A 12,854-nucleotide genomic window follows, 5' to 3' on the forward strand; every position below is an offset into this window, starting at 1 on the left:
GCCTTCGCAGTATCCAATATTTGAGATTCAACAATGCGGACGACCAATCCGATACTCCAGTACTAATTACGACGCTTCCGTTCTTGTATTTCGATCCGTCATGGAATGAGCTGACCGTACTTGATACGAAGTACGAAAGGACGAACAACAAGGGAAAACAGCAGGAACGCAGCGACAACGGTGGTATCAAGCGCTAATCCAAGGATAAATCAGAGAAGAATTGGTCCGCAACAAACCCGATACTCGGCTAAACCTCCAGCAACGCCAGGCAGAACTCGCCAAAATCGCCTCTACAAGTGTCCTCGATGTCTTCCTCGACATACTTCCCATACTTCTCCCTATACTCCCTCTTCACAATCCTCAAATGCTTCGGCTCCCAGTGCAGCCGCACGAGCCGCGAGATCAGCAGGTCCCACCGCTGCTGGCGCGCATGTTTCGTCGGGCTCGACGCCCTCTCCGCCGGCGGCTCCTGCAGATCCAACAGCGCGTGCCTCAGCAGCATGGCATCGCGGGCCGGCCGATTCAGCGCGCCATTAAGCACATGCGCGATGATCTCGCCAACAAGATTGTTGCTCTTCTTCAACGCCTGCCGTGCGAAGTTCACATGATACTTGCGCTCGAACGTGCGCAGCACCTCGCGAAGATGCGCGTCCGACCTCGTAATCACGATCTGCAGCATCGCGCTCTCCCCGCCCTCACGCCGCGAGAGAGCCTCATGCAGCGCGTCGACATCGCGGTTCCGGTACTCGACAGGCCAGACATCGTGTTCTTCCTGGCGGGCCTCGTCCAGCACAGTCAGCACAGCCGTGCGGAACTTGTCGCGCTTGAGCTCAGCGTCCATACAGCGCGCGAGGCTATCGCCATACCGCTTGTCGCTGAAACTCTGCTTGATGGCGCGGATATCGCGGTTCGAGCGACCCATGAGCGCTTCGATCAGGAGCTCCCGCTTCGAGGACTGAGACTGGTACCAGTAGTTCGCCCAGTAGCCTTCGCTCTCCCACCGGCCGAGCGCGGTTACGTAGCAGATCTTGCCGAAGTTGCCGCTTGTTTTCAGCTTGATGTGCTTGGTTATGTTGATGCCGCGCCCCTGGACTTTGGCGACGCGCTTGTATTCGGTGCGCAGCTCGAGGATTTGGTCATGAGTCAGTGTGGGCAGGATGTCGATTAGGACCTGGTTGTCAACACCGCTGCGGCGACCGAGCGCGTCGGCGATGTCGCGCGCGTCGTCTTCGGCGGGATAGAGCTTCACGCGCCGCTTGTCTTTCTGCCCGTCCATGTCTGCTAGAGGGCCTATGAGCTGTGAAGAGGCGGAGGAGTGGGCACGGTGACGGCGTCGACCTCCTCCTGCCTCGAACGAGGGAGCAGACAGCTGTGGTGACAGCTGGGGTAGCATGTCGAGCTCGTCGTCGTGAGGGAGCATCATGGGACTCGGCATTGGCGAGATGCTCTGATACGTGCCGTGGTATGCTTCCAGCAGGGGGCTGGGAGGGGGTAAACCGCCGAACATACCTCCCGCACCGGGAAAGCCGCCGGGCATAAGGGTGGGCATATCCGGTCTGTTCCCGCTGACTGAGAGCCTATCCATTCGAGGTACAAGCCCCGGCGACGGCGGGGCGCCGAGGTCGGGACGCTGCCCATGCACTGAAAGTCTGTGAGGTTGGAGACCCGGCGATGGCGGTGCACCGAGCTTGCCTCTCCCTCCTGGTACTATCTCGACGATGTTTGCGTTCTGGGCATATCCTTGGCCTTGAGGCTGCGGTGACGGTGCGCGAGCAGGGGCGGATGGTGCTGGACTCTGTAGAGTACTCTGCTGCGAGAGCTGTGGCTTCGCATTCATAATGTACGCCGGCTTCTGTTGCTGGGATGCAGTTCCTTTCTTTGACTGCGCAGTTTTGGAGTGCGCAACAGCAGGCTGGCCTTGAGTTGCTGTGACAGGCGTTGCTGTGTACTTGATTCCGCCAGGCACTGCAGCGTATTGAATGCCGCCGGGCTGCGCTGTCTGGTACTGGGGGGCAGTCCTACTAAGCTGCGGCGTGGTACCGGTGGATGGCATGCTCATAGTAAATCCAGAGTGCTGAGCTATTTGGGCAGCTGGTTTGGTATATTGGATGTTCGGCGACACTGATGGGTTCAAAGACTGGGCCATGGTGTACTGAGCCTGAGCTTGCTGCATGAACTGAGGCCTCTCGTTTGGTGGAAGGTCTGTGTAATCGCCCATAGTAATGGGTTCAGAGGTAATGGGTGCTGTGTAGCTCGACAAGCCTGGCAGGGCCTGCACGGGCTGTGAGGCGGCATTTTGCGAAACTGGCGATATACCTGGAGGGCTAACGATATTATACTGAGGCTGCGCGGTCGTGGTGTTGTATGCTGGGCCTGGCGATGGAGCTCTGGCATTGCTCGCGGAGCGCGGGCGCGCGCCTGCAGGGGATTTGTCGCGGGTTCGCGCAGCGCGGTCGTCTGGTTGGAGGTTCATCTTCGCAATTGAGCAAGCGTAGCGCAGAACATATGAAAGCTGTGAGAGGAGAGAAGAGGCTATGATATACTGGGAGCTGAAAGAGAGAACAGCGCCTAGCGCAAGGCAGCCAGGCGGGGAGGGTGTCGACGGACACGTATTTAGCCGCGCTGACTTTGTGAGGCGCCTCGAAACACGCGCTGCCGAAGCTATTTGGGGCCAAAACGAAATCCATGCTACGAGCAGTGGCAGAGAACGGAAATAGACGAAACGATCCTTACACTCCCTGCGCCGATAGTAATCTCCCCTGCTCATTTACTGTACAAGAATCAACGTCTTACCTTGCAGCAACACACGGGAATGGGGGGGAATGAATCGCGACGTGAAAAGGGAGAGCCGCAGCTTGTTGATTCTCGAAGCCGCTTTTGAGAGTTGCTTAACATTTCACCAAGCCCCATCGGGTGCTTGCATAAGGCTCTCAATTCTGAATCCGACGCTTCCCGGGATTCGGTACCTTAGCATAAAAATCTCTGGACAGGACGGCCAACCATCGTCGATGCTGAGAACACCAACTGCGGCTACGACGGCTGGGATTCGCTTGTCGAGAAGATTGCAAGGTAGCTTAGTCTGGCGGCTCTGATAAAAGCTGCAGCCCTTCAGCTGGCGACGTCAGTTGCATGCCCACGAGCTGATGCACGCAGGGCCATTCAAAAAGTACCTTGCCGCACTGAAGGTGGATAGGGCAAGCGCAGTTCACAGATCGAAGACGTGGCAGGTGATTGATGCACTACATGGCTGCACTGCTGAGCATCTTATACTTTCTATTGCATGTGATCGGTCTTGTTGTTCTATAATCAACATGATCATACGTCCAGCTCCGTCGTAAATCCGATAGCGAAAAAGCAGTAGCTGGGATGCGGCAACAGATTTTTTGGATGGCCCTTGCCCAGAGTCAGAACCCTTCAATCCACTCGGCGAATCACGGGTTCGCCGCCGCACACCGACTTCAGCCCTATCCTCAGCCCTACCTAGGGTAGCTTAGCTCTATCGCGCGCTCGCAGGAAGCTTTCCGTTGACAACCCGCTTAAGAGAGCTCGAGCTTACTCGGCTTACTCACAACATCTCACCCCCATCACGCTCTCCTTCTCACTCATACACCCGCGAACCCGTCAAAATGACTTCAAATCACACAATGGATCCGCAGCTCCAAAGCCCTCTACTCCGTCTCCCCGCCGAGATCAGGAACATGATCTACCGCTTTGCCTTCACCGCCGATTCACCCATCGTTGACCCAACAATTCTCCATCCTGTAGGCGAGGAAGACTGCAAAGATGACGACCGCGAAATCCCGGTCTCTCGCAACCGCAGCGTCCCAGCCCTTGGAACAGCGCTGCTCCAGACATGCCAGCTCATCCGTGAGGAAGCCGACGTGCGGACTCTCTATTCCAACAACAGCTTTGCCTTCACCAGCATCACTACTGCGCACTTCTTCCTGACCTCACTCTCGCCGACCTTTTCGTCCATGGTCCGAGACGTAGAAATCGACGCCCGCAACATGGGCACGCCAGAGTACGGCCTGTGCTATGAATTCGTAGCATACCTGTCTGCGCGCCCAAATGACTATTTCAACCAGTACGGCTCGCTGTGGAAAGAAGCCCCAGAGCTCAAGGTCTTGAGACTCAATTTTTCCAGCTGGCCGACCATCCCGGGGAAGAGGGATCGTATTTGGAGCGCCCTTCTTATTATGCTCTCAAACGTCTCCTGCCTCGAGCGTGTTGTCGTGATAGGAGCGAGCAAAGGCTACATGGAGACTATCGAGCCGTGGCATGCTGCTCACTTTGCCGGTACAGACTGCCCGCCTGGGAATATTTGTCTAGTGGAGTATCTTTGGCGTGCCGTCGAAAAGCGTGGTTGCGAGGAAAGCGAAGACGACAAGCTTATACGGTGGTCCAGGGCAGGCGGCAAGATCGAGTTGGAGGCGTTGTCAAAAGACTACATTCACACGAGGAAGCTCCAGCGCCGCGACAATTCTATCGCGAATCATCAGGCGACAGATCCATGGTTAGCGAACGGAAGCTGCACTTTAGCCGAATTCAGAGCCCACGTTCTGGCCAAAGGTTCCTCCAAGTCTGATGATCTTAATCCCACCGCCTCCGAATAACCGGTCTTGCAGGATCCCAGGGCCCATAGATCTCATTCTTGTACTTCTGGAGCCCGATCAGCCACCAACTGCAGATGCCCATGCTCAATCCCGTCAGTATACTTCCAAGCACCATTCCAACAACCGCTGCTGTCCATCCGCCACCCGAGATAGTAACGCCAACGCCGCCGCTGGCGGCCATGACGAGCAAGATCGTGAGCGTCACGTGGCCTTGCCAGGAGACATGGCGCAGGTGGCGACGGAAGACAGGGAAGAGGCCGAAAACTTCGATCGAGAACAGCAGGAGAGAGAAGACGGAGGTTGTGCTGTCGAGACGGCTGGCAAGTACAGTGGAGGCCATGAGAGCGGCGTTTGTAGAGAGCGAGGCCGGAAACCTTTGAATATTTCGTTCTAGTCAGCATTCGATACCCTAATGAAACGATGTGCGGGTTCTGAGAGGTAATTAAGTCTGGTGGGAGGAAACACGTGACATACTTCGCTCCCACACTGCCTCCATAATCGAAAAAGAACACGTTGATGCACATGAGCCAGCAGCTCATCGCCCAGATCGAATCGCTCGTGGTAGACTTGGTCAGACTCTTGAGTATAGGGCTGAGCCCCAGCAGCGCGCAGTAGATTAGGACCGCAGATTTCGCCGTCGCCAGCCTCTGCTGATTCCGGGGCGAGATCGAAGATACAGGGTCCCCGTACGGCGGATGGTAGCTATACGCTGGGAAGCTCGGCGCGCCCGTCGGATGGCTTGTACCATTCGCCAGCGAATTCACTGACGTCGCGCTTGCGCTGTGCGAAAGAGACTGCCGTGGTGCCGCATCAGCTACATTCCCCGCCAGCTCTCCATTTCCAGAGCTAGTCGAGCTCCCATCCTCAGCGGCATCCCCGCCTCCCCCATCTACCACTACGCTCTTCTTTGTCGCAGCCTCCCTTAGCGCAGCCGCAGCAGCAGCCTCCTCCTCCTTCCCAACCCACCCATCCCAAATAACCCACCCGACAACCGTCCCAACACTCCCCGCGCCCACAACTGCAACCGGACTCGCCCTCTCGGCATAGATCCCCACAAAACAGCACGCAAACACGGCTACCGCAGCAACATGCTGCACAATCACCGTCGCCTCGCCGACCAGCTGCCAGAACTCGTACGGCTGCAATCGCGGGTTGCGCTGCAAGTGGTCCAGGAAGGTCGCCGCGTCTGTGTAGTTGTCGGGGTAGGATTGCTTTACCCAAAGCAGTTTGCGCCAGACGGGGGGTTTGCGCCGGCGGGAGGAGCTGCGGATGCGTGGTTTGCGGGTGCGGTGGGCGGAGGGGGGGCGGAGGGAGCTGTTGGTAGCATCTTGGAGGCGGAGGGCGTTCAGCGAGGTACTGCTGTCGCGCGGACGGCGCGGGGGTGAGTAGATGGAGGGGTCGAGACGAGATGGGTCGAGGCGCGATGGGTCGGCGAGGCGGTGGTGTGGGAGCGGTTGGGAGAGAGGAGGGGAGTAGGTGACTGAGGTAGACGTCGAGGAGGAGACGTCGTAGGGTGGCATTGAGAGGTGGGTCGGAGTTGGCCGAGGTTGCGGGTTGATGCTTGAAGGTTGGAGGAGCAAGGTCAAGTCACGAGATTACGCGTTCCACTCAACGCGTCCGCGAATGCACAAACCTGGCATCCGCGGTGACAAACGCACAAATCCGATACGACTTCTGCACTTGTGCCTCCCCGAATATTGAGACGTTCCCAAGGCTCGCTGTAGGCATTCGCTGAGAGATATTTTCTCCAACGGTTGTCAACCTCTATTCCTTTTTCTATCCTATCGGTAACACGCCTGCTGTTTGCTTAACGCAAGACCTACCATGTGAAAAGGACGCCGATGTCTTGCTTCTTTGGTGCGGCGATGCACGCAATGTTCTCTTCACAACCCACTCCGAACGTGATGACAGTGGGTTATCCTCGTATAAGGAAGATATGAAATTATTTCTAACATGCTGTAGAGCCTCGTCGACTCGACATCACATGTTGTGACATCGAGAGGGCTATCCTTGGTACAATGGACTTTCAGCTGTTTATAGGGCTCAGCACTGACAGATCTAGCACGAAATATCCTGTTGTTCACTCTTATTGTGGACGACGTGGATGGCTCGAATACTGCGTCCATCTGGGATGTTTACTACCACTTTTTCCTTGGAAGCAAGTCCCTTGAACTTTTGCATCTTCAATCGAAGAAGCTCTGTGCCCTTTCCGCTTCATTGCATGACTGGTACAGAAGTGAGTACGGGAAACTCGTAAGATTCTGCGACCAGGCTACATTTATCAACATTAAAGAGATATGGAGTTCCTACGCCGCCACCACGGCCATGGAAAAGGATGAACAAGCAAGCTACGAGAAGCACTTCAGAGCTGTGATCCAGAAAGCCGTCGATATACGAGTCGATCGCCTCGGCAGCCGTGGCGTCGTGTTTACGGGTTTCCGCTCCACTGCTCCTGTGATCGTTCAGTCTCTAGACAACCTCCCGCATTTACATCAGCAATATTGGGACCATGGCACTACGGATAGCAGCGATCAAGCAAAATTTCCAAACCCAATGTTTGCTTCTCTTGTCACAGACACTTTCGTCCTTCATTACGGCACTGATCCACTGCTCGGTTTCCACCTTGCAAGCGCTTATGTACCCTTGGATCCGAAGTCGCCTTTGCGCCTAAAACCTCACGGGATTCCCCCTCTGCACAAAGTCGTAGCAGCAGCGCGACTGCAGTGCCAAAGCTGGGCATCATCCTTTCGAAGATGCGCTCGACATGGTCTGATCCTACGCTTTCTTGCGGGAGACGCACTTGCATTTTGCCACACGCTGCAACATAAGCGTATTACCAACAACATCACCGCGAACTTGTACCGTACGATGTACCACATGGAACCTCTAGCACTCGACGGTGTGGAGTATGCTACGCCAGCAGATGCACCGGTATCTTTCGACGTGATCGACACATCAAATCTCGTTGATCACATTGGTGCAATCAACACCCTGGTGGCGACGTCACCGTTGCTCAAGCATAGCGTTTCGCCCAGTCTCCATACTGAATCACTGGTGAAGCAAGAGAAAAATTACAAGGAACGGGTAGACAGTATCCTGTGTGGCCACTTTCCGACCGTCTCGATCCTACTCGGACTGTTTCCTGTAGAATACTGGACGAATGCTGCAGCCGTATCAACAGTCGATGAAACTCTGTTCGACTCGACCGGACAGATGCACATGAGACTGACTTGGAAACGCCTCAGTCCGGCATCGAAGGAGATGCTTCAGCCAAAGATTTCATCTCCTATTCACATTGATGAACGTCCTCTGGCCCACATCCTGTACCGCATCTACCTCAAGATGTTCGAGAGCGAAAACCTGAGCGTACTGATGTCCGGAATAAGCCAGATGGCATTGCAGAAACATTCATTGCCACACCATTATCGAGGAAGCCTAGCTGCCTTTATCAGCCTCGTCAAGACTCACGTAGCTGCCGACTGGAACACAGTCATGACGGAATTCCTTGGTCTGGTAGGAAGGGACTCAAATCTCATGGTGGGAATGAACTACATTCAGGAATTGATCCTTCAATTACATCTCCTCGGGGTTCACTCCATAGAGATGCTGCGGAAGCCTGTTGGCCTCGGAAGCGAGACCCAACGACCAAAAGGTTTGAGGGCCTGGAAGGATATCCCCGCAGCTGTTTGCGTCACCTTGAAGGTCTCAAGAGCTAAACTTGCCGTTTTTACAAAAATCCCGCGAATGGAGCTTGGTGTACCTGCTGTTCACTGCCTCCTACAATCCTCTCCGAAATCGACTGTCCCGTCATGGCAAAACCTCTTCGCGTCCGTTCAACTGGCCTTCGGGAAGGCTACTGCCGCAGGTGTACGAAACAGTGGCAACTTCAAGGTTCAGGTCACAGAAGACAAAGATGGTTGGAATGGAAGCTCTCCGCTTTCCCTATCCTTCTATGCACCCACCTGGACTATACTACAGGAGCCCGAGAGCGCCATCGTAGCTTTCGGGGTTCAGGTCACCCCGTACAGTTCAAAGACGTTTTCGAAACTCCTCGGCCCCCAGATGAATGTTTTTGAAACAAGTCTTGGGGACGAGGATGCCGTCTACATCACCAAACACATGCCGAATCAGTCAGGATACGCGGTCATATGCGCCTCTGACGACGCTGCAGTCGAAAGCAAAGAGATCTCTAGCCAAGCCACCAGCGCGACTATCACTGCGAACGTCGACGTGAGAGGAACCCGGATAGACTCCTTCACAGGCCGTGTAGACATCCGTTCGGAAGACATTAAATCGGTTCTACGCAACAACGCCAACGTTCAGACCGATCAGATCTCTGCCTGCGTCTTCGCTGTAACAATCGGCAAAGGCGCCCTTCGGCAGTATCTTCATTTCCCCGTTCCGGTGCTGAAGTCAGGAAGCAAAACTCGAATTGCCAGAAAGTCTGCATACGTGGAAGTAGTTGTTTCCATGGTAGCGCCGATGGATGGAGATGTGTTGCCGTATTTTATTTATCCAATGTTCCTAGACGAACAGACACCGGTGGTTTGGAACCTGCCACGCCTAAAATTCGATTGCCTACCGATGCTCGACACGTCAAGGCTCAAGGAAGAGAGTTGGCTAACTACACATACCTCCTTCATGTTCTCGAGCAGAGAGCGCAAGCTGAGGGACAAATCTATGGTGTCCCCAACGGTCTCTCACAATGACGTCCGAGTCCAGTTCAAGGACTCTTTGTTCTCCATGTTCATCGGCTTCAGCGGCTTACAGGGCAACCAAGCCCGCATCTTCTGCCTTGACAATCCCACGAGGGGTGGCGTGCACACGCTCATCTTTGGGTCGAGTCTGAGGCTCGATGGCGCAAATCGCACTGTAGTCCTGGACGCGGCGGTGCTGCCATTGACCCACGAGCTGGTGCCACAGATAGGCCAGTTCTTAGGAGCACTGTCGGGCGTACAGCGCTGCAACATCACGGTCGATGACGATGAGCTGCGGCTCTGGAAACAGGTACTTCCAGCCTGGGTCGAACGCTGCCGACAATGGGAGCATCGTTCTTCTTGCGAATACTCGGTTTCATCTAAGATACCCTTGTCCTTTGAGGATGGTCACTCCCCCATCTGTTCCTGTGGGAATGGAAAGCTGCCGGCTGAGTTTATGTCCGGCGTCCCCAAATGGAATATTGTATCCAACCATGCCGTTCGAGCCGCCATATCGCCATTGTTCTCCGTTCCGTTCGTGGAAGAGACTTTCAGTTTTCGCAGTGCTACGAGCCAGGGAAAACCAAACGACGATGGATGCAAGGTCTGTGGCAAGCACAAATCGAGCAGCGATTCGAGTCTGCTAAGATGCGCGCGCTGCCACAATGCGAAGTACTGCTCTGCCGAGTGTCAACGAGCCGACTGGAAAGAACACAAGAAGGCGTGTTGCAAGTAAGAGGAACCAGCTCTTGGAGATAAGTGGCTAACTACTCGTTTCATAATGTGGTTTCATAATGTAGTTTCATTGTTCAGTAGTGTTAGCAATGTCGCATTGCGCTAGCCGCTCGGTTTCCAAGTCCTAGATGATTCAGTCCAACGTGTTGTCAACCGAACTCAATGCACTTGTCGCCAAAATAAGAATTGCCCCTCGGCTTACAACTCCCTAGAATATGGCCTCGAATCATATCTTCCTCGCAAACAAGCTTGATTTGCGCCAGGTGTAAATGGGTAGAGAACTAGAACACTAACTGCCGTTCCGTGCGGCTAAATCATTCAAGAGGAAGCGGTCGGAGCCCAGTTCAGCTCGCACTTGACCGCGACTGTTGCAGCCGCTAGCCGCGGCTAGCGCAGATGAGGCTGAATCTTCTTTTTCAGCTCCGCGCTTGGATCGGAAGGTGCCTCAGAGTTATCTAGTAGCGCTCTCTTTCAGCAGCTGAACATCCTCGCCTGGCGCATTTAGGTCTCACTGCCAAGCTGTTCTCACCAGTTCGACCCAATCAGACTCTCCGGACGATGAGTAAGCTTACCATCCATGAGAGCTTGCTAGCCTGTTTGGGAGTGGGGGCCTCTTGGTATCAGTTAAGGGTAAGCCCTTCCTCCATTATTCGGAGATCCCTTCGTTGCATCTTCCTCTGGCCTCGTTGGTTGACTTTCGATCGTACTTGGGGTCGTCGGTGAACACAAACTCAAACCTTTGGAGGAGCTTGCAGTCTATCTGCAAATCATCTGTATGGAGCACTTTGACGTTGTCATAATCGGTGCCGGTATGAGGCATCCTGGGATGGGAATCCGGTCCCGTTTGCTGATGACTAGTAGGTATACATGGCTTGTCTGTTGCCAAGACATATAAAGATGTCAACCCTAGCCAGTCCATCCTCATTCTCGATAAGGGTTCATCTATCGGCGGTACCTGGGCCGCAGAAAAGCTGTTCTCTACTCTCAAGACCAACGACCACTATGGTACCTTTGAGCTTAGCGACCTTCCCATGAAAGCCGGTACCGGGCACATTCCGGGACCAGTAGTGCACGAGTACTTGTGCGCGTATGCGGAGAAGTTCGATCTTATCCGGCTCGTACGCCTCCGTACCGATGTCAGCCTCGCAGAAGATCTGGGTGCAGCTGGCTGGAAGTTGACAGTGGTGGATGTGATTGACCGGGCCAAGAAATCAGATATTCGAGCATCGAAGCTGGTGGTTGCAACAGGGCTTACTTCCGAACCATTCATGCCAGAATTGAAGGGTAAAGATGACTTCGGAACTCCCATCCTCCACAGTAGCGAGTTTGCACAGCAGACTGATGGGCCTGGCCAATACACAAAAGTCGTCATCATGAGCGGTGCGAAGTTCTCCTGGGATATCGCATATGCTTATGCCTCCGCCGGAGTGAAAGTCGACTGGGTCATTCGCGCCTCTGGACACGGCCCTTGCTGGATGGGACCGAGTCGCGTAACCCCACTCAAGGTTATCACGCAGTATCTGCTGTTGACGCGCTTCTTCACCTGGTTCAGTCCATGTACCTGGGGAAATGCAGACGGGTACTGGGTGTGCCGGTGGTTCTTACACAAGACGTGGCTCGGCCGCAAGATTGTCGACGGTTTCTTTGCGGCTATGACTCACGGAGTTCTCAGTAAGCTCGGTTACGACAGGCATGCCGAGACAGCCAAGCTCAAGCCATGGGACGAAGTCTTCTTCGTGGGCACCAATCGAGGACTGGTCAATTATGATCAGGACATCTTCGAATTTGTCCGCAATGGCACAATCACCGTTCACATCGCGGACATCACTCATCTTTCGAAGGGGACAATACATCTTTCGGACAACACCGAGATCCAAACAGAGGTCCTCATATGCGGCACCGGTTGGAAAGAGACACCTCCCGTGAAGTTCATCACTAAGAAAGACCTGGGCCTTCCTAGCTTCAGCACCACTGTGGCCTCATCCCTGACTGCCCGCGCCGATGCCGAGATCCTGTCCTCCTTCCCAAAACTTGCTCTCCAACCACCTGACCGTCCAAACCTCAAACCAATGGCTCTCACCAAAACCACAATCATCAACGAGCCGTACCGGTTGTACCGCTTCATGGTGCCTCCATCCTTCATCACCCAGCGCACGCTCGCGTTCGCCGGTGCAATCCGGAGTCCGGCAACCATGATGATCGCGCAGACACAGGCGCTGTGGATCACGGCCTTCTTCGGCGGTCACATCGCGAACCTGAAGGACTCCTCGGCTCTAGACGTCAGAGAGCGCATCGCATACCAGACCGTACTTCACTCACAGTGCGGTAAATGGCGCTACTCGCGCGGCTTTGGCGGACGCTTTCCGGATATCTGGTTTGATAGCATACCGTATATAGATTTGTTGCTGAGTGAGTTGAGCGTCAGACGTCATAGGAAGGGAAGCTGGTGGAGGGAGTGGAGTGAGCATTATAGTCCTGCTGACTACAGGGGGATTGTGGGGGAGTGGAAGAGTCTGCATCCGGAAAAGACTGAATAGGGGTGGGACTCCGTTGGTTTTGAATCTAGGGGACGCTGTTAGAGTTGAATAACTATGTGTAGGGATTGTGGCGGGAATGCTGGAGATATCCTGGGTGCTGTTGCTCATACATTGAAGCACTCTTCCTGCTGAAGATTGAAAACACAACGTATCGAGAGTGGTTTAGGGGGAGTTGCAGAAGGCCTTTGCATCTACCCTTGCAGCATGATGGAAATGGGATGGCGGATCATTAACTTTGTACCACATCTCTTGCACTCAGTTTCTAGGTCTGA

General features: G+C 54.5%; 4 protein-coding genes across 4 annotated transcripts; 2 read left to right on the forward strand and 2 right to left on the reverse strand.

Moving 5' to 3' along the window:
- Positions 1–247: 247 nt before the first annotated feature.
- Positions 248–2,473, reverse strand: W97_05652 (uncharacterized protein; the record flags this gene model as incomplete). The annotated part of the gene is made up of 1 exon (XM_007783386.1): positions 248–2,473. The coding sequence occupies one exon, from the start codon at positions 2,471–2,473 to the stop codon at positions 248–250; it is 2,226 nt and encodes a 741-aa protein (XP_007781576.1).
- A 2,117-nt stretch (positions 2,474–4,590) lies between these two features.
- Positions 4,591–6,133, reverse strand: W97_05653 (uncharacterized protein; the record flags this gene model as incomplete). Its single annotated transcript, XM_007783387.1, has 2 exons — positions 4,591–4,987; positions 5,088–6,133. The coding sequence occupies 2 exons, from the start codon at positions 6,131–6,133 to the stop codon at positions 4,591–4,593; spliced, it is 1,443 nt and encodes a 480-aa protein (XP_007781577.1).
- Positions 6,134–6,938: 805 nt separating this feature from the next.
- W97_05654 (uncharacterized protein) lies at positions 6,939–10,046 on the forward strand (the record flags this gene model as incomplete). The annotated part of the gene is made up of 1 exon (XM_007783388.1): positions 6,939–10,046. One exon carries the CDS (start codon positions 6,939–6,941, stop codon positions 10,044–10,046), a length of 3,108 nt encoding a protein of 1,035 aa, XP_007781578.1.
- A 774-nt stretch (positions 10,047–10,820) lies between these two features.
- Positions 10,821–12,582, forward strand: W97_05655 (uncharacterized protein; the record flags this gene model as incomplete). The annotated part of the gene is made up of 2 exons (XM_007783389.1): positions 10,821–10,854; positions 10,907–12,582. The coding sequence occupies 2 exons, from the start codon at positions 10,821–10,823 to the stop codon at positions 12,580–12,582; spliced, it is 1,710 nt and encodes a 569-aa protein (XP_007781579.1).
- Between the last annotated feature and the right edge of the window lie 272 nt (positions 12,583–12,854).

The sequence above is a fragment of the Coniosporium apollinis genome (genome assembly GCF_000281105.1).
Source record: "Coniosporium apollinis CBS 100218 chromosome Unknown supercont1.26, whole genome shotgun sequence".
Classification (NCBI taxonomy): domain Eukaryota; kingdom Fungi; phylum Ascomycota; class Dothideomycetes; genus Coniosporium; species Coniosporium apollinis.